The sequence below is a fragment of the Bos taurus genome, chromosome 10 (genome assembly GCF_002263795.3).
Source record: "Bos taurus isolate L1 Dominette 01449 registration number 42190680 breed Hereford chromosome 10, ARS-UCD2.0, whole genome shotgun sequence".
Classification (NCBI taxonomy): domain Eukaryota; kingdom Metazoa; phylum Chordata; class Mammalia; order Artiodactyla; family Bovidae; genus Bos; species Bos taurus.
In genome coordinates this window covers 8,228,371-8,253,328 of record NC_037337.1, presented here as the reverse complement: position 1 = coordinate 8,253,328, position 24,958 = coordinate 8,228,371, and the positions used below count along the sequence as shown (strand labels likewise).

Below are 24,958 nucleotides of genomic sequence, written 5' to 3'. Positions count from 1 at the left end.
GCAAGTCTGTCGCTGGTGGACTTGGACGGTTTGGGAGTGGTTTTCCAGCCCTTTCAACAACAGGTCCTCACCCACGCCCCCTTCCCAGCCCAGGCTCCTGAACGGAGCGCTGTGTCTTTAAGGAGGACGCGCGGAGGTTTCCGCACAGGACAACATGTCTGCGAGGAGCCCGGAGGGGCTCTGCCATCCCCGACTCCCAGCCCACCGCCCGCTTCAGAGGTGATGGGGTGAGTGTGGGCGCGCGCCCACGGGGAGACTGCGGACTCCCGGGGCGGGGCAGCGGCGGGGTCCGCGGGAGGCTCCCCCGGGCCGGGCCGGATGGAGGGGTGAGCTGGGGACCAGCCCCGGGCCCCGGGGGCCCGCAGAGGAGCCGCGACCCTCCGACGCTCAGACCGGGTGCGCCAGGTGCCGGCCTGCCCTCGGCGGTGGTCGGGTTATCGTCTTCGTAAAAGATGCGTTTGGACCCGGGATTCTGCGTAAAGGCCTCGTGCAGTTTCTTTGTGCACCTCATTTTGCTCCTTCTCTACCATCTCTCGTCAAAAAAAAGTTATTTAGGAATATCAAAAATATTGTGCTCTCCCCTTATTAAAGTTGCCTTATTGTAGTCAGGACAAATGGTTGGGGCCCTTTCTCTGACTGAGACTTTTCTTCCCACTTTGGCGAGAAACTGAATGCAAGCTAGATACTCAAACAAAGACCCCTGTCCCTACCGTGCTCAAACAAAGGGATTTTCTGATCCTTTCGGAACAGACAGGAGCAGTTTGCTCTAATCACTTACGCTAACCTAATGCTCGAAGTTTACCCAGCAAAGTTATTTTTCCCTCCTTAAAAGAAAAAAAATAAGTACCTGCCACCATAAGAACTTCTAATTAGCCAAGACTACAACGATAATGCTTTTTAAGACAAACTTGTAGAAATTAGCTTGATAAATGGACATAACTAGGGTAATCCTTTGGTGGACTTTTCATTAATGTAATTATTCATATACTTTTTTTGGACTAAAAATAGCTTGAGGCAACTGATAATGAAAAAGTATACAATAAAGTATGCAAAAGTCAAGAGCCAAAACCGGGTAATTAAAATCTTACATCCCTCTAATTCATTTAAATTATGCATTTTACAAGATGAAAATGGATCAGCACCCTTCTTTTTAGGAACAAATGTATTAAATAAAGTAATGTAGGCCTGAAATAAAGGTCCATTTTAGGGAAGATTTTCATTTAAAAAATGCATTAATAATGCTGCTCAGCCTTTTAGCTAATGGTAGAGGTATCTCAGATTTGGGTTTATGACATTTAGAGACTATCTCTATATACCAGTTAATTAGTTGTGGGTCCAGTATAGTTTTTACACTCCATGTGTAACATTTTTCTAAACTTTTTCACTCAATTCCCTAACCGAGGTATCCATCCTTTACAGTTTGGAAGCATTTTTTATTTATTTAAGCCTTCAGTCTGCTGACTACAGACTAATTTTTCTAATTGTCTGGATATGTTTATAAATAGATTAATACATGGTAGTAAATTAATATTTCAAAGAGATGGATAGCTAAAGGATGAATTGTGGTTTCCTTGATACGTCAATTGTCACAGGTAATTATTTGTATTAATTATTATATTCTGCTTTGATTAAAGTTACTGGTGGATAAAAATGCTTTTAGTGTTTTCACACAAGTCTGTGTGGCTTTCACATTAGAGTGAATTTCTCACCTAAGATCCAGCCAGGCTCAACCTGCACATACTTGTTTATAACTCTGCTGGATTAATCTACCTAAAGTGATTAACCCTGGATGGACAAACAGAGCTTTAATTCATCTGTTATTTCCTTTTGAGAACATTGCCTGGTTCTTTGGCCTTTAGCTTGCCTGATATATTGTATGTGTAAAGCTTAAGTATGAAATAATAAAATTAACTTCCGTGGGTGGCTTATGGGGTGATTCTCAATGTTATAGTCATTCATGGTGTGTTTACACCATTATTTACACAAATTATTCATCCAGGTTGCAATCTCTTCCCTTATTCTCTATATTGGTATTCTGGGAGATCATACTGAGAAATCTAGGTTTTAATCTCATAAATTATTAAAAGAATACAACTTCTTCAGAGACCATCAAATGCAGAGGTAATTAACACAAATGTCTTATCTTCCACCAGCTTAGACATCACCCCTTCCAATTAATAGATAATAGAATGAAAACGCATCAAAGGAGAATTCAGAAGCATCATACCATCAACACCACTTTTTCCTTTTTCAAATAACTAAAGTCTACTCTTTTTTCCAGTTTTTTTTTTTCTGCCTGAAATTGGATTCAAAATTTTCCACTGTTAATTTCATGCTAGCAGAGCTTTTATTTAGCTTGAAGAAATTTTATTTAAAATATGAGCTTGGAAGCCAGATTATACAATTAAAGAACTGCAGCTTTATTTTTTAGATTCAGCTCTATGGTGATGTGTTTTAGTAACTGTTGTACCCTGAGCAAGGTAGGGAAAGGATGCTTAAGCAGGGGTGTCTGCATGAACGTTCGCACTAGGGTCCCGAACCCACCCCTCCCCAGTCCTCATGAGTGAACACTGCTCTGACCTTTATCATGGGCGTTAGCATGTTGAAGCATCTCTCCTCACCAGATGGCAGGCTTCTGGAGGGCAGGGGCTATGTGATTCTCCTCTTGGTATCCTGGGTGGCAAGCACATGCCTGGCCCTGAGCAGATACACAAGAAGAGTTTGAATGAAAGAGTGGATGGAGTGAATGGACCTAAGTCAAATAATCACATTCACGGGCATATTTCTGATAGTTTAAAAATTGTTTAAGGAAAACGAAGAGAACTTTTAAATTTTCATTTTCTTTTTTTTAACCTAACCATATCAGTTAATAGATATTTGGTTTTGGGGGGTAATCAGTAAGGAAGAAATGCATATCACAGGACTCCAGCAAACTAGGCCTTCCTATATTATCTTCTACCTTGCTATATTATCTTCTACTTTTCTATATTATCTTCTACCTTCCTATTTTGCAGGAAGATCAACTGAGGAACTGAAAGTAAATTTGGTTGATGATGGGGAAGTGGATCTATGATTCTTTTTTATTTACCTTTTGTATTAAAAAAAAATCCTCAGAATTCTTACTTAAACTACCTCCTCTATTGTATACAAAATGTTAAAAAGAAAAACAGCACTGCCTTTTAGCCACTAAGATCTTCAGGTGAGCATGTGTGAGCAGTAAATACTGGGAGCTTCCTTTTGTTCATATTTTGAAATGTTATAGCACTGGCGATTGGAGAAAGAAATGGCAACCCACTCCAGTGTTCTTGCCTGGAGAACCCCAGGGATGGGGGAGCCTGGTGGGCTGCCGTCTATGGGGTCACACAGAGTCGGACACGACTGTAGTGACTTAGCTGCAGCAGCAGCAGCACTGGTGAGTCCAGTAGTGACATCACTTGCATTATCTGATTTCAGCTACCAGTTTATTAGGGGTACCTAATCTTACCATTTCCCCTGACAGATGGGGAGATGGAGGACTCGGGTGAGCTGGGGCTAAGAAGCATAAGATCAGGCTCATTTTGTTTAATGCAGTGTCCCCTGAGTGCCTGCCCTCTGCCAGGGAGATGAGTGATGTGGGGTACCCTCCCACGGTACCCCCCCCATTCTCTGGATATAGAATCTCCCTTTGCCCAGGCAAGGGACAGCGAACTACCCGCTTGAAGCTAGCTCACACACTGGGACCCCTCCAGGGCCAGATGGGAGCACACTATACCCCATGGGACTGTCCCCTCCAACCTGCAGAGTTAAGGCTACCTAGGCCTGCCTGATTCACACGCTTGAGGATTGTTTTATACAATTATTATTTATACATGAATATAAATATAGACTCTGCCATATACATAACTCTGCCTAAACGTAGACACATGACCACCTGCACGCTTCCTTAGCGCCCTTGTCTTTACTTCTTCCCCTTCTCCTTTCACATCAGCTGCTACCCCCTCAACCCATAGTGTGTCTCCCTATTTTTCTTCATATATATAAAAAATCTGTATACCCTATACAGTTCTACTTATTATTTAATACAAGATCATATTATACACATTTTTCTGCATCTTGCTTTTCTCCCAAAACATTATTCCAGAAATCTCTCTGGCAGAGCTCCAATCCAGTCTTTTTAATGGTGGCATAATAATCCCCAGGGTGACTACACATTGTTTACCGAGCCATTCCCCTGCCGATAGGCATTCCTTTGATTTCAGTCTTCAGCCATTCTAAACAACCCTATGACAAACATCCTAATACATGTTACTTTACATATTGGTCCTCCTTTTTAGTTATACAGAATAGATGCCCAGGAGTTGGATCCCTGATGATATCTATTTTTAATTAATAGAAATTGCAGACTGCTTTTCCTAAAAGCCTTCCCATCTCCACTAGGAATGCACAAGTATACTCTCTTCTCAGCCTCCCTTCCAGCTTCGGCTGATAGACCTCTTCATTTGTGTTAGTGTAAGAGATTTAACAACAGACTTAATATAAGTGATGTTGTGCATCTTTTCACAAATTTCCTGGCCATCTGATTTTGCTCTTGAGTCACTCAGCTACTCACATCTCTGGCCCATTTTTCAACTGGCTTGTTTGTCTGTTTCTTCCCAGTTTGTAAGAGCTCTTTGTGTATTATGGTTGTGGCTGAAGATTCTAAGACTTCTCAAGCCCAGATGATAGGAGCTTCTCTCACTCTGCACTGTAGGGATGGTTGAAATGAGCTCAGGGCTTGCATGGCAGAGCTAGGAAGGCTCTCCTAGGAATGGTTGATGGCCACAGTTACTGCTGGTCACTCTTTAGAGACTAAGTGTTAAAAGAAGACCCTTTTGAGAGAGAAAGTAGCTGTTGTCGGAGGACTGAGAAGGTGAGGCAGTTCTGAACCATGCTGCCTTCCACTGGTTAAGACCTCCGAGAGCGAAGGCCTGCAGAGGCAGAGGAAGTCCCTCTGCCGCCCCCAGAGGGGCAGCACTGTGTTGGCCGACACTTGTGGTTTTGCTTGTCCCTGGCTCAGATGAGCACTCCACTAAATCCAAAGGATTAAATAATCAAAATCAGTGCTTCTGACCCCTGTTTCCACTTTATATCTTAGAAAAGATGGCACTCCTATATGTGGCACTCCCAGATTTTGAAGAAACCCAGAGACATCTTATAGGGAGATAAAGCAGGACAGTAATTGGTCACCTCCAGCACTTGTAGGGGCATATCAGTAATAATAGCTCTCAGACTTTGGCACAGGTAGGAGAATCTGAAGCTTATATACCATTTTCAACCCCTACCTCAAGAAAGCATGCAATCTCAAGAATGCAAAACAATAGTCTTGATACTATACAAAAACTTTAAACCTCTTGGCCTATAAATATAGGGACTTCTGGTGAAAGTCACTCAGTCGTGTCCGACTCTTTGTGACCCCACGGACTGTATAGTCCATGGAATTCTCCAGGCCAGAACACTGGAGTGGGTGGCCTTTCCCTTCTCCAGGGACTCTTCCCAACCCAGGGATCAAACCCAGGTCTCCTGCATTGCAGGCAGATTCTTTACCAGCTGAGCCACCAGGGACTCAAAGTACTACTATTTTCTATTCTCTCCACTCTTGTGTACTTCTAGTAGTAAAAAAAAAAAAGTGGTGTACTCTGGAAAGATAAGATTCTAATTTAGAAGAAATGGAATTCTAAAAAAAAGAAATGTAGAAAAAACTTCAGGTAAAGTTTGATTACCAAAAAAAAAAAAAAAGTCTAAAACTAAAATCTGGCTTTGTTTACTAAACATAATGTTTACTAACATAAAAAAAAGTTACTCTTGAAGGGGGTCTGTAACTCCCCTCTCATCCCACCGTTCCAGCTTTGGGGGTTTAGTGGTTTAGTAAATCTCTTGAGGGAAATTTAGCCTTTAATTTCTTAAGACTTTTTATATTAATTGTCATATTCAAATCAATGCCTATTATATCAGAAGATATATAAATAGATAAATGGGTATATTTAAGGTATAAATAGGTATATTAAATAGATATATAAATATATAAATAGGTAAATATAAATATATAAATAGGCCTATATATATAAATAGGCCTCTTGTTAAAAGAGGCCTGGTACTTATCTTTTTTGATGATTCTGGTAAATTTATTTATTTTTTTTAAGTCAAGAGATAATGTTAAATATCCTGCCTAATCTCGGAGGAATTACTTGGTGGGGGAAAAAAAAATGAGACTTAGAAAACTATACTGCATCTGTAACGAGCAACTGAATTAAAAGCTTCACTAAATACTATTATTAAAGCAACTCATGGCACCGCAGAGTTGATTGGTGGGGGTGCGGGCCTGGGTGTGGTCGGGGGATCTCCATGGTGCTGGTCTCTGCAGTGCACAGTGCTCTGTATGCTAGCTGTGCGTGCCAGGGACTGCTGAGCACCCAGCTGACCTCCATACCCCCAGTCCATGCGGGCCCCAGCTCCCTCCAGGGCTTTCATTTGTTAGTTTCTGCTGTGAGGAAATTCAAGGATGAATGAGCTGGGACAACTGAGGCAGGAAGCCGAGCAGCTGTGGAATCAGATCCAGAGATCAAGCCTTTGGAGTGGGAGCAGTGACTCCAAGACCCTAGACTACCAGAGAACTAACCCTAGGGAGTATCAAATAGTGAGAACTCACACAAAGGAAGCCACTTGGATACAAGACCCGGCATCACCCAATCACCAGTAGCACCCTGTGCAGGACCTCATCTAAACAACAAACAAAACAAAAATACAAACCAGAGGAAAAACAAACAAACAAACAAACAAAACTCAGCACAAATCTCACCCTATAGGAAGCTTACACAACCACTGGATCAACCTTAGGAGGGTAGAAACTGGAAGGAAGAAAGAATTCAACTTGAAGCCTGAGAAAAGGAGACCTCAAACGTAATAAGTTAAAAAAAAAAAATAATGAAAAGGCAGAGAAATACTACACAAATGAAGGAACAAACTAGAAACACAGAAGTCCAAATAAATGAAGAGGAAATAGGCAAACTACCTGAAAAAGAATTCAGAATAATGATAGTAAAGATGATCAAAAACCTTGAAAACAAAGTGGAGAAAATGCAAGAATTAATTAACAAACACCTAGAAGAATTAGGAGAAGGCAATGGCACCCCACTCCAGTACTCTTGCCTGGAAAATTCCATGGATGGAGGAGCCTGGTAGGCTGCAGTCCATGAGGTCGCTAAGAGTCGAACACGACTGAGCGACTTCACTTTCACTTTTCACTTTCATGCACTGGAGAAGGAAATGGCAACCCACTCCAGTATTCTTCCCTGGAGAATCCCAGGGACGGGGGAGCCTGGTGGGCTGCCGTCTATGGGGTCGCACAGAGTCGGACACAACTGAAGCAACTTAGCAGCAGCAGCAGCAGAAGAATTAAAGAATAAACACACAGAGACAAACAACACAATTAATGAAGTTAAAAATACTTTAGAAGGAATCAACAGTAGAATATCTGAAGCAGAAGAACAAATCAGTGAACTGGAAGATAAAATGGTGGAAATAACTTCTGAAGAGCAGAATAAAGCAAAAAGAATGAAATACAATCAATCAAATCCAAGAGGCACAAAGAGTCCCATATAGGATAAACCCAAGGAGAAACATGCCAAGACACATATTAATGAAACTAATAAAGACTAAACACAAAGAAAGAATATTAAAAGCATCAAGGGAGAAGTAACAAGTAACATACAAGGGAAATCCCATAGGCTTAATAGTTGATCTTTCAGCAGAAATTCTGCAGGCCAGAAGGGAATGGAAGGATATATTTAAAGTACTGAAAGGGGAAAATCTACAACTAAGATTACTGTACCTGGCAAAGATCTCATTCAAAATTGATTGAGAAATAAAAAGCTTTTCAGACAAGCAAAAGTTAAGAAAATTCAGTACCACCAAACCAGCTTTACAACAAATGCTAAATGGACTTATATAGTCAAGAAATACAAGAGAAGAAAAAAGATCTGCAAAATCAGTTCAGTTGCTCAGTCGTGTCTGACTTTGCGACCCCATGAACCACAGCACGCCAGGCCTCCCTGTCCATCACCAACTCCCGGAGCCCACCCAAACCCATGTCCATCGAGTCAGTGATACCATCCAGCCATCTCATCCTCTCCATCTCAACCTTCTCCTCCATCCCTTAATCTTTCCCAGCATCACGGTCTTTTCAAATGAGTCAGCTCTTCGCATCAGGTGGCCAAAAGTATTGGAGTTTCAGTTTCAACATCAGTCCTTCCAATGAGCACACAGGACTGATCTCCTTTAGGATGGACTGGTTGGATCTCCTTGCAGTCCAAGGGACTTTCAAGAGTCTTCTCCAATACCACAGTTCAAAGCATCAATTCTTCGGCACTCAGCTTTCTTTACAGTCCAACTCTCACATCCATACGTGACCACAGGAAAAACCATAGCCTTGACTAGACGGACCTCTGTTGACAAAGTAATGTCTCTGCTTTTTAATATGCTGTCTAGGTTGGTCATAACTTTCCTTCCAAGGAGTAAGTATCTTTTAATTTCATGGCTGCAATCACTATCTGCAGTGATTTTTGAACCCAGAAAAATAAACTCAGCCACTGTTTCCCCATCTATTTGCCATGAAGTGATGGGACCAGATGCCATGATCTTAGCTTTAAGCCAGCTTTTTCACTCTCCTCTTTCACTTTCATCAAGAGGCTTTTTAGTTCCTCTTTACTTTCTGCCATAAGGGTGGTGTCATCTGCATATCTGAGGTTATTGATATTTCTCTCTGCAAGCTCGATTCCAGCTTGTGCTTCTTCCAGCCCAGTGTTTCTCATGATGTACTCTGCATAGAAGTTAAATAAGCAGGGTGACAATATACAGCCTTGATGTACTCCTTTTCCTATTTGGAACCAGTCTGTTCCATGTCCAGTTCTAACTGTTGCTTCCTGACCTGCATACAGGTTTCTCAAGAGGCGGGTCAAGTGGTCTGGTATTCCCATCTCTTTCAGAATTTTCTACAGTTTATCATGATCCACACAGTCAAAGGCTTTGGCATAGTCAATAAAGCAGAAATAGTTTTTCTGGAACTCTCTTGCTTTCTTGATGATCCAGCGGATGTTGGCAATTTGATCTTTGGTTCCTCTGCCTTTTGTAAAACCAGCTTGAACATCTGGAAGTTCATGGTTCACGTATTGCTGAAGCCTGGCTTGGAGAATTTTAAGTGTTACTTTACTAGTGTGTGGTGAAGTCGCTCAGTTGTGTCTGACTCTTTGCAACCCCATGGACTGTAGCATACCAGGCTTTTCCATCCATGGGATTTTCCAGGCAAGAGTACTGGAGTGGGTTGCCATTTCCTTCTCCATACTAGCGTGTGAGATGAGTGCAATTGTGCTGTAGTTTGAGCATTCTTTGGCATTGCCTTTCTTTGGGATTGGAATGAAAAAAACCAACCTTTTCCAGTCCTATGGCCACTGCTGAGTTTTCCAAATTTGCTGGCATATTGAGTGCAGCACTTTCACAGTACCATCTTTCAGGATTTGGAATAGCTCAACTGGAATTCCATCATCTCCACTAGCTTTGTTCATAGTGATGCTTCCTAAGGCCTGCTTGACCTCACATTTCAGGATGTCTGGCTCTAGGTGAGTGATCACACCATTGTGATTATCTGGGTCGTGAAGATCTTTTTTGTACAGTTCTTCTGTGTATTCTTGCCACCTCTTCTTAATATCTTCTGCTTCTGTTAGGTCCCTACCATTTCTGTCCTTTATTGAGCCCATCTTTGCATGAAACATTCCCTTGGTATCTCTAATTTTCTTGAAGAGATCTCTAGTCTTTCCCATTCTCTTGTTTTCCTCTATTTCTTTGCATTGATCACTGAGGAAGGCTTATCTCTCCTTGCTATTCTTTGGAACTCTGCATTCAAATGAGTATATCTTTCCTTTTTTCCTTTGCTTTTTGCTTCCCTTCTTTTCACAGCTCTTTGTAGGGTTCCTCAGACAGCCATTTTGCTTTTTTGCATTTCTTTTTCTTGGGGATGGTCTTGATTCCTGTCTCCTGTACAATGTCATGAACCTCCAGCCAGAGTTCATCAGGCACTCTATCAGATCTAGTCCCTTAAATCGACTTTTCACTTCCACTGTATAGTCCTAAGGGATTTGATTTAGGTCATACCTGAATGGTTTAGTGGTTTTCTCCACTTTCTTCAATTTCAGTCTGAATTCGGCACTAAGGAGTTCATGATCCGAACCACAGTCTACAAAATCAACCCCAAACAATTAAGAAAATGGCAATAGGAACATATATTCAATAATTACTTTAATTTTAAATGGATTTAATGCTCCAACCAAAAGACACAGAGTGGCTGAATGCATATAAAAACAAGACCCATATATATGCTGTGTACAAGAAACCCACTTCAGACCTCAAGATACATACAGACTGAAAGTGAGAAGATGGAAAAATATATTCCATGCAAATAGGAAGAAAAAGAAAGCTGGAATAGCAATCGTCATATCAGACAAAATAGACCTTAAAATAAAGTTACAAGAGATAAGGAAGGACACTACATAATGATCAAGGGATCAATCCAAGAGGAAGACATAACAATTGTAAACATCTATGCACCCAACATAGGAGCACCTCAATACATAAGACAAACACTAACAGACATAAAAGGAGAAATTGACAGTAACACAGTAATAGTAGGAACTTTAACACCCCACTCACACCAGTGGACAGATCATCAAAACAGAAAATTAATAAGGAAACACAAGTCTTGAATGATACATTAATGAGATAGATCTCATTGATGTCTTTAGGACATCCCATCCAAATGCAGAAGAATACACCTTCTTCTCAAGTGCACATGGAACATTCTCCAGGATAGACCACATCTTGGTTCACAAACCAAGCCTCAGTAAATTTAAGAAAATTGAAATTGTATCAAGCATCTTCTCTGATCACAATGCAGACTAGATATAAATTACAGGAAAATAAATGTAAGAAAAACAAATACATGGAGATTAAACAACACATTTCTAAACAACCAACAGGTTACTGAAGAAATCAAAAGGGAAATCAGAAAATTTCTAGAAACAAATGACAATGAAAACACAACAACCCAAAACCTATGGGATGCAGCAAAAGCAGTTCTAAGAGGGAAGTTTATAGCAGTACAATCCTACCTCAAGAAACAAGAAAAGCATCAAATAGACAACGTAACTTTACACCTAAAACAATGGGAAAAAGAACAACAACAACAACAAAAAAAACACTCCAAAATTAGTAGAAGGAAAGAAATCATAAAGATCTGAGCAGAAATAAATGAAAAAGAAATGAAAGAAACAATAGTAAAAATTAATAAAACTAAAATCTGGTTGAGAAGATAAACAAAATTGACAAGCCTTTAGCCAGACTCATCAAGAAAAAAAGAAGAATCAAACCAACAAAATTAGAAATGAAAAAAGAGGTTACAACAGACAGTGCAGAAATACAAAGGATTATAAGAGACTATTATTAACAATTATATGGCAATAAAATGGATAACCTGGAAGAAACTGACTGATTCTTAGAAAAGTTCAATCTTCTAAGACCGAACGAGGAAGAAATAGAAATTATGAACAACCCAATTACAAGCACTGAAATTGAAGCTGTGATCAAAAATCTCCCAAAAAACAAAAGCCCAGGACCAGATGGCTTCACAGGAGAAGTTTTAGAAGCCATCCTTCTAAAACTCTTTCAAAAAATTGCAGAGGAAGGAACACTTCCAAACTCATTCTATGAGGCCACTATCACCCTGATACCAAAACCAGACAAAGACAACACCAAAAAAGGAAACTACAGGCCAATATCACTGATGAACATAGACACAAAAATTCTCAACAAAATTTTAGCAAACAGAATTCAGCAACACATCAAAAAGCTCATACACCATGATCAAGTTGGGTTTATTCCAGGATGCAAGGATTCTCCAATATATGCAAATCAATCAATGGGATATACCACATTAACAAATTGAAAGGTAAAAACCATATGATAATCTCAATAGATACAGAAAAAGCCTTTGACAAAATTCAGCACCTATTTATGATTAAAATTCTTCAAAAAATGGGCATGAAAGGAACCTACCTCAACACAGTAAAGGCCATATATGATAAGCCTACAGCAAACATTATTCTCAATGGTGAAAAATTGAAAGCATTCCCCCTAAGATCAGGAACAAGACAAGGGTGTCCACTTTGACCACTATTATTCAACATAGTTCTAGAAGTCCTAGCTATAGCAATCAGAGAAGAAAAAGAAATAAAAGGAATCCAGATCAGAAAAGAAGAAATAAAGCTCTCACTGTTTGCAGATGACATGATACTGTACCTAGAAAACCCTAAAGATAGTATCAGAAAATTACTAGAGCTAATCAGTGAATTTAGCAAAGTTGCAGGATACAAAATCAACACAAAGAAATCACTTGCATTTCTATATACTAACAATGAAAAATCAGAAAGAGAAATTAAGGAATCAATCCCATTCACCATTGCAACAAAAAAAATTAAATATCTAGGAGTAAACTTACCTAAAGAGACAAAAGAACTGTACACAGAAAATTATAAGATACTAATGAAAGAAATCAAAGATGACATAAACAGATGGAGAGATGGTCTATGTTCCTGGGTAGGAAGAATCAATATTGTGAAAATGACTATACTACCAAGTGCAATCTACAGATTCAACGTGATCCCTATCAAATTACCAGTGGCATTTTTCACAGAACTGGAAGAAAAAATTTCACAATTCCTATGGAAACACAAAAGACCCTGAATAGCCAAAGCAGTCTTGAGAAAGAAGAATGGAGCTGGAAGAATCAACCTTCCTGGCTTCAGATTATACTACAAAGCTACAGTCATCCAGACAGTAGGGTACTGGCACAAAAACAGAAATATAGACCAATGGAACAAGATAGAAAGCACAGAAGTAAACCCATGCACCTATGGGTACCTTATTTTTTACAAAGGAGGCAAGAACGTACAATGGGGGAAAGAGAGCCTCTTCAATAAATGGTGCTGGGAAAACTGGACAGCTACATCTAAAAGAATGATACTAGAACACTTCCTAACACTATATACAAAGATAAACTCAAAATGGACTAAAGGTCTAAATGTAAGACCAGAAACTATAAAACTCTTAAGAGGAAAACAGGCAGAACACTTGACGACATAAATCAAAGTAAGATCCTCTACGACCCACCTCCTAGAGTAAAGGAAATAAAAGTAAACAAGTGGGACCTGATTAAACTTAAAAGCTTTTGCACAGCAAAGGAAACTATAAGCAAGGTAGAAAGACAACCCTCAGAATGGGAGAAAATAATAGCAAGTGAAACAACTGACAAAGGATTAATTTCCAAAATATACAAGCAGCTCATACAACTCAATGCCAAGAAAACAAACAACCCAATCAAAAAGTGGGAAAAAGACCTAAATAGACATTTCTCCAAAGAAGACATAGAGATGGCTAACAAACACATGAAAAGATGCTCAAAATCACTCATTATTGCTGCTGCTGCTGCTGCTGCTAAGTCGCTTCAGTTTTGTCCGACTCTGTGCGCCCCCATAGACAGCAGCCCACCAGGCTACGCCGTCCCTGGGATTCTCCAAGCAAGAACACTGGAGTGGGTTGCCATTTCCTTCTCCAATGCACGAAAGTGAAAAGTGAAAGTGAAGTCGCTCAGTCGTGTCCGACTCTTAGCGACCCCATGGACTGCAGCCTATCAGGCTCCTCCATCCATGGGATTTTCCAGGCAAGACTACTGGAGTGGGGAGCCATTGCCTTCTCTGCACTCATTATTAGAGAAATGCAAATCAAAACCACAATGAGATATCACCTCACACCGGTCAGAATGACCATCATCAAAAAATCTACAAACAATAAATGCTAGTGAGGGTGTGGAGAAAAGGGATCGCTCTTGCACTGTTGATGGGAATGTAAATTGATACAGTCACTATGGAAGATGGTATGGAGATTCCTTAAAAAACTAGGAATAAAACCACCATCAGATCAGATCAGATCAGTCGCTCAGTCGTGTCCGACTCTTTGCGACCCCATGAATCGCAGCACGCCAGGCCTCCCTGTCCATCACCAACTCCCGGAGTTCACTGAGACTCACGTCCATCGAGTCAGTGATGCCATCCAGCCATCTCATCCTCTGTCGTCCCCTTCTCTTCTTGCCCCCAATCCCTCCCAGCATCAGAGTCTTTTCCAGTGAGTCAACTCTTTGCATGAGGTGGCCAAAGTACTGGAGTTTCAGCTTTAGCATCATTCCTTCCAAATAAATCCCAGGGCCGATCTCCTTGCAGTCCAAGGGACTCTCAAGAGTCTTCTGTAACACCACAGTTCAAAAGCATCAATTCTTCAGTGCTCAGCCTTCTTCACAGTCCAACTCTCACATCCATACATGACCACAGGAAAAACCATAGCCTTGACTAGACGAACATTTGTTGGCAAAGTAATGTCTCTGCTTTTGAATATGCTATCTACGTTGGTCATAACTTGGATCCTTCCAAGGAGTAAGCGTCTTTTAATTTCACGGCTGCAGTCACCATCTGCAGTGATTTTGGAGCCCATGACCCAGCAATCCCATTCCTAGGCATATAGCCTGAGGAAACCAAAATTGAAAGAGACACATGTATCCCATTGCTCATTGCAGCACTATTTACAATAGCTAGAACATGGAAGCAACCTAGATGTCCATCTACATATGAATGGATAAAGAAGTTGTGGTACATATACACGATGGAATATTACTCAGCCACAAAAAGGAACGCCTTTGAGTCAATTCTGATGAGGCTGATGAACCTAGAACCTATTATACAGAGTGAAGTGACTCAGAAAGAGAAAGATAAATATTGTGTTCTAACGCATATTCACAGAATCTAGAAAAATGGTACAAATAATTTATTTACAGGGTAGCAATGGAGAAACAGACCTAGAGAACAGACTTATGGACATGGGGAGAGGGGAGGAGAGGGTGTGATGTACGGAAAGAGTAAACATGGAAATTTACATTACCATATGTAAAATAGATCACTAATAGGAATTTGCTGTATGGCTCAGGAAATTCAAACAGGGGCTCTGTATCAACCTAGAGGGGGGGATGGGGAGGGAGTTGGGAGGGAGGTTAAAAAGGGAGGGGAAATATGTATTCCTATCACTGATTCACGTAGAGGTTTGACCAGTGAGCCAGTGAAGTTGCTCAGTCTTGCCCGACTCTTTGCGATCCCATGGACTGTAGCCTACCAGGCTTATCCATTCCAGGCAAGAGTACTGGAGTGGGTTGCCATTTCCTTCTCCAGGGGATCTTCCCAACCCAGGGATCGAACCCAAGTCTCCCACATTGCAGGCAGATGCCTTACCATCTGAGCCAGCAGGGAAGCCCAGAAAACAAGAAAATTCTGTAAAGCAATTATCCTTCAATAAAAAAATAAATTAAAAAAAATCAACTTGTCTTTTCTATTCTTATCTTTGTGTCCAACTCTTCGTGACCCCGTGGACTGTAGCCCTCCAGGCTCCTCTGTCCATGGGATTCTCCAGGCAAGAATGCTGGAGTAGGCTGCCATTTCCGTCTCCAGGGGATCTTCCCGACCCAGGGATCGAACCCGGGTCTCCCACATTGCAGGCAGATACTTTATCCTCTGAGCCACCAGGGAATCCCCCAGTCATCCCTCGTTGCCTTTAATAAAAGATTCTGGAACTTCACCATCTCCATGGCTGCTGGTTCAAACCCTGACAGAAGGAGCACTGGCCATCTCACTGCCCAGTATTCTCCCAACTTGGCCTGAATTCTCCCCATGAAATAAGTTCTCAGGAGAGCTCCAAGGTGTTCTCATTTTTTAAACTTCCAAAGCAGATTTGTTGAGAATCATACATTTGACCCTTTGTGAAGTTATTTTTTTAAAGAAGAAATGTCACCTTTTCTATCTCCCTCCTCATTTGATAGGTCATCACATTGGGAAATGCTTTCTTAATAGAAAAGACCTTGCAATGAGAGGCATTGGGTTGTGTTTGGACCCCTTTAACTACAACTATTTGTTGGACAAAGCAAACAACTATTATTTTTTCTTGGAACTGACCAACCTTTTTATCTTGCAGATATATAGAGAGGGCCATTTAGTTGGGATAAGCAGCACAGAGAACTAATTTTATTTGTTTCATGACTGGAGCAACTATGAGAGGGTCGGGAAAATGAACACCAGAAGGTCATGGCACTAGCTAGTATTTCTAGTGTCTTTTAGGGCGGTTTAATTGAGTGTCTTTTACTGGCTGCCTGTCCTCTGAATTTACTCCTAGCACAGCTGATGGTTCTTGAGATCTCAGAAGTCACGCCAGTGTTTCCACCTGAGAACTTGGGTCTGCTGAAAACCCTGAAGCAATGACCGAGACTGCCCACCGCCTCATTTGAAGGTAAAAGTTTAGAAAACTGCCTTGTATATTGCTGCTTTCTAAATGAGATGTGCATTTTAATGACTCAGGACAATTTTCTCATAAGCACATGGTTTTTAAAATCACAAAAAGATATTTTTGTCTTGAAAAAAGTTTTCTCTGAAAGCTTTTTTAAAAGCTGCTCAGTCCTAGCACTTAAGGTCTAAGAAACAAAATTTTCATTCCTAAAACTCTTTTTCCCCACTCCTTCCTTCTGTAACACTGTGAGAAGAATTCAAAAGGGAGCCTTGCTTTTATTCAGAAAAGGTCAGTTTCTTTTAAAAGAGCATAAAAGAGACTAGTTAAAACTAATATATATATAAAGCACTTTTAAAACTTATGGGAAGCTTGGCTTCCCAATTTTAGTCTCAGTACTTGTTAGGTAAGGATCCAGTGAATTTCAGACTCCTGGTTATGGAAAGAAGGCCTAAGCATCTTTAACATTTTTTTTTTCCTGAATAATTAACATGCTGAAATAAACAAATGAACATACATACTGAGAAAGACTTACTTCTCAAGGGCACTTGCTCCTTGGGGAAGAAAAGCTATGACCAACTTAGCATATTAAAAAGCAGAGATATACTTTGCCAAGAAAGGCCCGTCTAGTCAAAGCTATGGTTTTTCCAATAGTCATGTATGGATGTGAGAGTTGGACTATAAAGAAAGCAGAGCGCCGAAGAATTGATGCTTTTTAACTGTGGTGTTGGAAAAGACTCTTGAGAGTCCCTTGGACTGCAAGGATATCCAACCAGTCCATCCTAAAGGAGATCAGTCCTGGGTGTTCATTGGAAGGACTGATGTTGAAGCTGAAACTCCAATACTTTGACCACCTGATGCAAAGAACTGACTCACTGGAAAAGACCCTGATGCTGGGAAAGATTGAAGGCAGGAGGAGAAGGGAACAGAGGATGAGATGGTTGGATGGCATCACCGACTTAATGGACATGAGTTTGAGTAGGCTCCGGGAGTTGGTGATGGACAGGGAGGTCTGGTGTGCTGTAGTCCATGGGGTCGCAAAGAGTCGGACACAACTGAGCAACTGAACTGAGAAAGAAATGCAAGTGACTATCCAAACTACAGGATTTTATCAGTAGTGAGAACGAGGCATGGTTTCTTCACAGGTTTAATCTAGTCCTAGAAGCTGTGTGTTGGAGCGGTTGTCCAGTTGCACATGTAATTTTGCGGTCGTTAACTTTAGCCCTGTCTCCCTCGGTGCAGGCGCTGCCTAAACAATGAGGAGCGAAGAGCCGGCCGTGACCATGGACGAGACCGGCGGGCCGGACGCGGCTGCGGGCCGCCTGGGGGCGCCGTACTCCGAGGCCTGGGGGTACTTCCACCTGGCTCCCGCGCGCCCTGGCCACGCGGCGGGCCCCTGGGCCACCTGCCGGCTGTGCGGGGAGCAAGTGGGCCGCGGCCCGGGCTGGCACGCGAGCACCCCGGCGCTGTGGAAGCACCTGAGGAGCGCGCACCGGCGGGAGCTGGCGGAGAGCGCCGCCCGCCGCTCGCCACCCGCCGCCCCTGGCCCCGTCGCGGCCGCCGAGGGCGACTGGGCGCGCCTCCTCGAGCAGATGGGTGCGCTGGCCGTGCGGGGCAGCCTGCGCGAGCGGGAGCTGGCGCGGCGCGAGGCGGCTGTGGAGCAGGGCGAGCGCGCCTTGGAGCGCAGGCGGCGGGCGCTGCAGGAGGAGGAGCGCGCGGCGGCCCAGGCGCGCCGGGAGCTGCAGGCCGAAAGGGAGGCGCTGCAGGCGCGGCAGCGGGAAGTGAGCCGGCGGGAGGGCGCCTTGGCCCCGGCCCCGGCCCCCTCGCTGCACGCTCCGCTCAAAGACGAGCCCGAGGGGGAACCCAGGGACGGCTGCGTCATCACGAAGGTCCTCCTGTAGGTTTTGGCCGCTCCCACCCCCCGACCCCCACTCCACCAGTGGTATTCCACGTGTGGCCCGCGGAGCGGCGTCTTCAGCCTCACCTGGGAGCGGGATCTCAGTCCCTTGACCCTCTGCCGAGTTGAAATCGCCAAATGCAGGGTCTTGAGAAGCAGAACCAGAACATGCTCATGATCCTCTCCGGCGGCCTCCTCTGCTGGTGGCGTTTTGTGGGATCCGCGCAGGCGGGGGTTTTCCTCTGACCGCCTTTGGAAAAGAGGCCACCGGCCCCGTGAACCTAGAGCATTTGGAGCCATGGCCATTCTTTGGTAACTTTGAAAGGACCGAAACTTCCTTACACACCAAGGACTATCACACCATGTGCCCGCAACCCAGAGTAGAGTGTGCATTGAAATGAGGATCAGGCATTTTTACCCCCCAAAAGTTTTACTTCCTAACGAGGAAGTCTTTGATGAGTAGCCCTTGCCCAGCACCAAGTTCTGAACAGGAGGCCGTTTAGTTTCCAGAACTGCTCATTACCCTATCATTCCTAGTGCCTTAGGAAGGCAGTCCTGGAGAAGCCCTCCTTTTGCTCCCCTCCCCAGCTGGCCCCCCAGTACCAAGCGCCTTGTCTCACCTCCACCATCTTCCTTCCCCCGTTGCAGCCTGATGGCAGCTGTGCTAAGTTCCCCACTTCACTGCCTCACACCTGCCACCTTACTTGCAAGACCTGACCTCAGCCCTCCCTCCTTGACAGGAAGGGAGCTTCCTCCCCAGCGTCTCCTCAGCCCTCACACTTGGGCCAAGGAGGAAGGCACCCTCCCATCTGAGGCCACCTCCTTCACCTTTTGGGGGCCTTTTGGTGTTGCCATGCTAAGTCCTGCCCCACTCTTTCGACGCCATGGACTGTAGTGCCCCAGGCTCCTTCCCAGGCAGTAATAGGGAGTGGGTTGCCATTTTCTACTCCAGGGATCTTCCCCATTCAGGGATCAAACCCACAGCTCCTGGGTTGCAGGCGGATTCTTTACCACCGAGCCACCTGGGAAGCCCCGTGGATGTCTTATAGAATGTCCGATACTCTGGATTTTTTTGTCTGACTGTTTCCTTAGGCCAAATTATGTACTCCTTCTTGGTTCATCTACCTGGAGAGCTGCAACAGTCACCTTTGTGCCAAAAACTGACTACCTCCAGCCTTGTGTGCTCTTCCCAGGTCTGTCCTTCATGTTCAGTCCCCTGCAGCGTATCTCCACCTCTACTTGCACATCTTGCCACTGGGGATGGAAGGGGTAAATGTATTCAACTCCACATCCCCACCCCTGACCCAATGGCTAAGAATTACTGGGCTCTTAAAATGTGTCAGGTACATTTACATGTATTATCTCACTTTATTTCCATAGCAGCTCCCTGGGGAGGGGGGCATATTAATACTAATACGCTGCCCATTTTACAGCTAATGAAACTGAGAGAGGGCTTAAGTGGCTTGTACAAGATGACAGCAGTCCAATCCAATCTCTACCTCCAGATGCCGTGTTCCCGGCTGCTGTACCGTTGCCCTTGTTACTCACTCATCCGAGCTGACACCTTTGCTTCCTAATTCCAGCTCCAGGTCGTACCATCAGTGACATTGACATGTACTGACCACTCACCATGCCAGCTGTGCAAAAATGCTGGGCAATAATTGCCTACCGTGCAGTAACCCCATGATATAATCCCATGAGTAATCCTACACCCACTTTGCAGACAGACAGGCTCAGAGGAACTAAGTAATGTCGAGGAAGAATGGGGTTTGAGCACCAGTCTTGCTGAATCCCAGGCCCCTGATCTCTTGAGTCTATTTCTAGTGGCTCAGTTGGTAATGAAGAAGACCCAGGTTCGATCCCTGGGTCAGGAAGATCCCCTGGAGAAGGGCATGGGAACCCACTCCAGTATTCTTGCCTGGAGAATTCCATGGACAGAGGAATTCCATGGGCACCAGGAATTCCTGGTGGGCTACAGAACATGGGGTCGCAGAGTCCAATATGAGTGAGCGACTGAGACTTTCACTTTTACACCTGTCTTCCTTCTGATGCCACCTGCCCAGCTCAGGACCCGGTTATCATTCAGCTGGGATTCACCTTTCCATCCTCGTCTTCTCACACTACCACCTACCTGACACTCAACTTGGCCAGAGGAATTGTTCTGACACTGATTATATCACATTTCCTGCTCAAGACGAGATCACCCATCCTCTGCAAGCTCTCTTTGTGGCCTGACTGTCAAGTCCCCTCCAGCCCTGTGCCAGTCTTATCTGTCCCCTCCTCCACAAACGCTGTATGCTTCAGCCAAATTGGACTCCTTGTTCTGATGTGTCCTGGTCTTGGCACCTCTGTGCCTGTTTGCACTTCCACCTCTTAAAAAAAGCCCTTCAATCTGAGTATGAAAAATACCACTTATTTTCTAAGAATCAACTCAAATTCGACTCCCTACATGAAGCTTTCCTGGATTCCTCATCATTCAGAAATGATTCTTCTCTGGACTCTCAGCATTTTGTGTCTCAAAGCCCTTAGGAAGGCCCTCTGGTGTGTACCCTTGGGAGCCGGGCTGGTGTTCATTCCTCCAGCTCCCCCTGTCTTACCTGTGGCAGCTGCTCAATAAATATTTGAGGCGATAAACCCATTCAGTTTTCCCAATATAATTAATCCTTTATCTTTAATTCTGAGTGGAATTCCTAACAGAAAAAAGAAGTAGCCTAAAAGGAAGTAGCAGTAAATTTTTAAAAGCTGTTTAGTCAGTGAACTTTTAATGTGTCAGTTTGGGGCTGTTTGGTTTAAATCTAATCACAAGGTATATCAATTATCAGGAACACTTTTCTTAAAATTATTTTTTTTTCATTACACAATTGATATAAATGCAATGCCCCAATCTAGGAAGAAAAACTGAAAGAAAAAAATCTCCCAAAGTCCTGTCATCTTAGACTGCTACTAACATTTTATTTTATTCTTCTGTCTCCTGCAGTTTTTGTATTACTCTAAAAATAATGTTATTTCTATTAAGAACTGAAATGTAACTTCTTCATGTGTGTTTATAATTGGGCTGTACAACCTGAATTTGGACTTTTAGGAAAGGAAAAAAAAGTACAAATGTCATTCTTGTTTCAACAATTGTTCAAACCATTAAAATAAGCAAAGAGGGACTTTTAGAATCTTAACCACTCTTTCAAGAAAGGTAGCTAATGGGTGCACCAGTCATCTGTTCAGGGGATGGGGAAAGCAATTAGCCTGACTGATGACTTACTAGTGGTTGTGGGAGTTAAAACACTTTTTACACTTCTGCATTGCTATAGCTTTTTCATATCAAGCATAAATTACTTTTATAATTAAAAATAAAAATTACTTCTTGCAAATGGAAAATCCTTACTATCAGCATTCAGCTTATTTAAGATACACAAGACTTCCCACACAAGAACTGAGATAACCTGCAATTCCAGAAAAGCCTAGAAGGAAATGCAGTCCAACTCAATCATTTGACAGATGAGAAAAATAAGCCTGAGTGGCTCATCCACTTAGTGGCTACCATGGCTCACCTGACTCCATCCTCGTCAGATACTCTCGCCCTGGCCCTGGCCCTCTCTGGCTCTGAGGGCTTCTGCTGGCTCACCTGGCAAAGCACAAGGGCTACCAGGACCAGCTGCCTGAGCTGGCATCCTGTCAGTAAGTGCTGGGATCTGAAAGTGCAGAGGTGGTTCCGGGGATAGCCTCGGTCTCTCTGGTCCAGTCTGCTCACATTAGAGTTGTCACTGCTAATGGGTGATGGGGATGTGCCCTTCTTATACTGCAGAACTTCCCTGATTGATACAGTAAGGCTTGCTAATAGCAGCAGACAGTTGCTGCCTTTGAGGGCAAGGCACATGGCAAGGTGGAGGGCTGGAACTGGGATGCAGAATGCCCTGAATCCAACTCCTGAACTCCTGCCATGATGTCAAGTAATGGGCCCCTTCTTTTAAGTTGAGATTCGGCAGAGGAGAGGGTGTGGGCAAATCAGAGTAATGACAACCAAGACCGAAAGAGCTAGAGCTCTTTATGCACCTAAGGTGTAACCCTTGAAGGCTGGAGAAGGGAACGGCTTGCTTAGTTTGGGCTGAATTTCTACTTTAGAAAGCTGTCTGTCTTAATGTCTCAGAAAGGATTCATAAAAACTAAGCTTTTGTTTTGCTACCATGGACTTACTGGGGAATTCTGTTTCTAAAAAGGTTTGATCTTCAGTCTGCTCCTTTGTCTGGAAAATGGATGATGTGATCATTAAGGTCCCCTTGGCTCTAATGTACTATGATAACATAAAGTTCAATGAAACAGCCATCTCTGAGTGAATTGGTGGTTCTGTTTAGATTTTCCTGTTAATTGTAGATTTAGAAGGAAGTGTTTAAAGCCACATATATGTGTTTACTATTAAAAATAACAATGGTGTATCACACTTCTACAGAAGTGAGGCACTATGAGATTCACTACCCAGAACTGAAAATGTGTGTAAGCGTGCTCTCCCATTCCCCACTCTCGGTTCTCACAGCACCCTGCAAGCAGGACACGTATAACCATCCGTGTGTTACTCTGAGGCCCCACACTTCAACAAGGTGAAACAGCCTACGAGACCACAGCTCCTAAGCCGCAGACTGGAAGCTGACCTCAATCCATGGGCCCCAGCCAGATGGGGAACCAAACAGCTGACCTCCTTCCATGACTCTCTTCTGACCCACCTCTTCACCACTGCCTGACCTGTATCGTGGCCTGAGTGTCTGCTGACACTTGGGTCCATGTTGACTATTCCCGCTCTGGTGCTGAGAGGAAGCGAGGCTGGCCATCATGAGTTTTGTATGGCTGATGTAACAGATTCCACAAGCTTGGGAGCTAAAAACAACACGAATGTATTAACTTACAGTTCTGCAGGTCAGAAGTCTTAAAATGCATCTCAAAGTGTTGGCAGGGCTGTGTTCTTTTCTAAAGGCTCCAGAAGAGAATCTCGTTTTTTTGCTTTTTCTTTTTCTGGTTTCTGGAGGCTGCCCACGTTCTGGCTTCTTCAAGGCCAGCAGGGACCAGTCTTTCTCACAACCCATCACTCTGCCTCCCTCGTCCACATTTTAAAGGACTGTCTACTGAACTTAAGTTCAGTTGGTCAGCAACCTAATTCTATCTGCAAACGGAGTTCTCCCCTGCCAGGTAATACTGTGGTTCCAGGGGTTAGGATATGGACGCGTGGGGAGGTGGGGAAGTGGCAGGCGTTATCTACCTACCGTAGCACATTACACTGTCTGACCTGGGTCTGGATGGAGGTGATGTGAGAAAGGAACGTGCCTGAGGAGCCCCTCTTCCTTGGGAATCAGCACTTTACTGGGGATCCTCATCTTTCCCTCTTGTGTCTTCCTCGGTCTCTCTGCCCAGTGCAGAGAGTCCTCATAGGCTTTTCTGAGAAAGATACCTAGAAAGTGGTATGAAGAATGCCTCCGGAGTTTATAAATTTGTACACTGACTAGAAAGGCTGGTGTGTGTGTGTGTGTGTGTGTGTGTGTGTGTGTGTGTGTGTGTGTGTGTGTGAAGAGTTGAGTCTTTAGTCAGATGTGAATTAAACTCTTAAGTTAAAAAAAAAGTGCTCAAATGTTATTAGTAAAAATGTTGAAACACAAAAAATTACAAATAAAATCTAAGCTTCCAACTACCTCTATTAGATGTCACCTTGGCAACCACTTCAATCTCTCTGAAATCCAGTTTCCTCAGTAAAATGGGGATAAGACATACCTTACAGAGTTGCTATTATGATTGCTACTTAGGCAAATTATGACGTATTTTAAACTCAGTAACAATGACTTCTTTTTTTCCTTTTTTCTCTTACTTATCTGAAAGACAGCTCAAAACCAATCCGAAGGACTTCAGAAAGAGCAAGTTCCTCCGGGATGACTCCCGAGAGGAGAGGAACATAAGCCACAAGGATCTGCCAAATCATTCTCCCTCACGATGGGACTACTCTTCTATCAAAACATAAATATCACACCTGATTTGCCAAAGAAGCCAATCCAGTCAAACTCAACTCGACTTGTGACTACCAAGTCGTCTGACCAATCTTACAAGTAAATCTATCAAAGCCAATCCATCTATGCACTTCTGCCTTCAAAGTTATCACCTTTGAAGATTATATAGTTATTCCACAAATGCTTCCAAGCTTAAAGCCCTTGAGGAGTTTCTGGTGTGTTCTAAAGTTACCAAATATTCATCTTTCCAGGAAAAGTTGATTTTTGAAAAGAGCTGCCAGTTACTCAGAGCCCAGTCTGATGAATATAACCAGATTAACATTTCTGGTTAATAGGGTGTGATTATAATAAAGCAGCGATAATTCTGTGTGTGTGGTTCATAAATTGGCCTTGAAGGTGTTGTACATTAAGGTTAAGTAAAGGGAGCATAATCGTAGTGGCGATTAAAGCCCGTTTTAGTGGGTTTATGATGTGAATGAATTCAGATAGCACTGGGAGTCATTACATATTTAAACAGTATTAAATGTTTCTCTTTATGAAAATCTTAATTATGACATTCTCTGAAATCTGATTTCACAGTATTAAAATGAAGGCTTTAAGGAAAAGCATTAAATGCTAATGAGAGCTTTATTATTTCAGTATATATTCT

At 43.0% G+C, this 24,958-nt stretch overlaps 1 protein-coding gene, 1 long non-coding RNA gene and 1 other non-coding gene across 5 annotated transcripts in view; 2 read left to right on the top strand and 1 right to left on the bottom strand.

The window, feature by feature from the left end:
- The window catches only part of LOC107132813 (uncharacterized), a 56,836-nt gene extending 50,838 nt beyond the window's left edge, over positions 1 to 5,998 (bottom strand). Inside the window, exon 1 of the long non-coding RNA XR_001501102.3 lies at positions 2,581 to 5,998. This is a non-coding gene — a long non-coding RNA (uncharacterized lncRNA). The remainder of the gene's footprint in view (positions 1 to 2,580) is intronic.
- Positions 7 to 22,648, top strand: ZBED3 (zinc finger BED-type containing 3). Of its 3 annotated transcripts, XM_024997895.2 has the most exons (4): positions 7 to 227; positions 1,539 to 1,592; positions 16,327 to 16,440; positions 17,677 to 22,648. In XM_024997895.2, the coding sequence occupies exon 4, from the start codon at positions 17,691 to 17,693 to the stop codon at positions 18,333 to 18,335; it is 645 nt and encodes a 214-aa protein (XP_024853663.1). In that variant the 5' UTR covers positions 7 to 227; positions 1,539 to 1,592; positions 16,327 to 16,440; positions 17,677 to 17,690; the 3' UTR covers positions 18,336 to 22,648. The 3 variants fall into 3 exon arrangements, with proteins under 3 accessions (XP_024853663.1, XP_002690485.1, XP_005211296.1); XM_002690439.6 differs by lacking the exon at positions 1,539 to 1,592 and having other exon boundaries at positions 10 to 227; positions 16,332 to 16,440; XM_005211239.5 differs by lacking the exon at positions 1,539 to 1,592 and having other exon boundaries at positions 13 to 227.
- On the top strand, positions 4,874 to 5,011 carry LOC112448625 (small nucleolar RNA SNORA47). The gene has a single exon (XR_003037007.1). It is a non-coding gene; the product is annotated as a small nucleolar RNA SNORA47 (small nucleolar RNA).
- Positions 22,649 to 24,958: the final 2,310 nt, after the last annotated feature.

Bases quoted from the DNA above. Each gene is read 5' to 3' on its own strand.
- ZBED3 (XM_024997895.2), top strand. From the start codon at position 17,691: ATGAGGAGCGAAGAGCCGGCCGTGACCATGGACGAGACCGGCGGGCCG.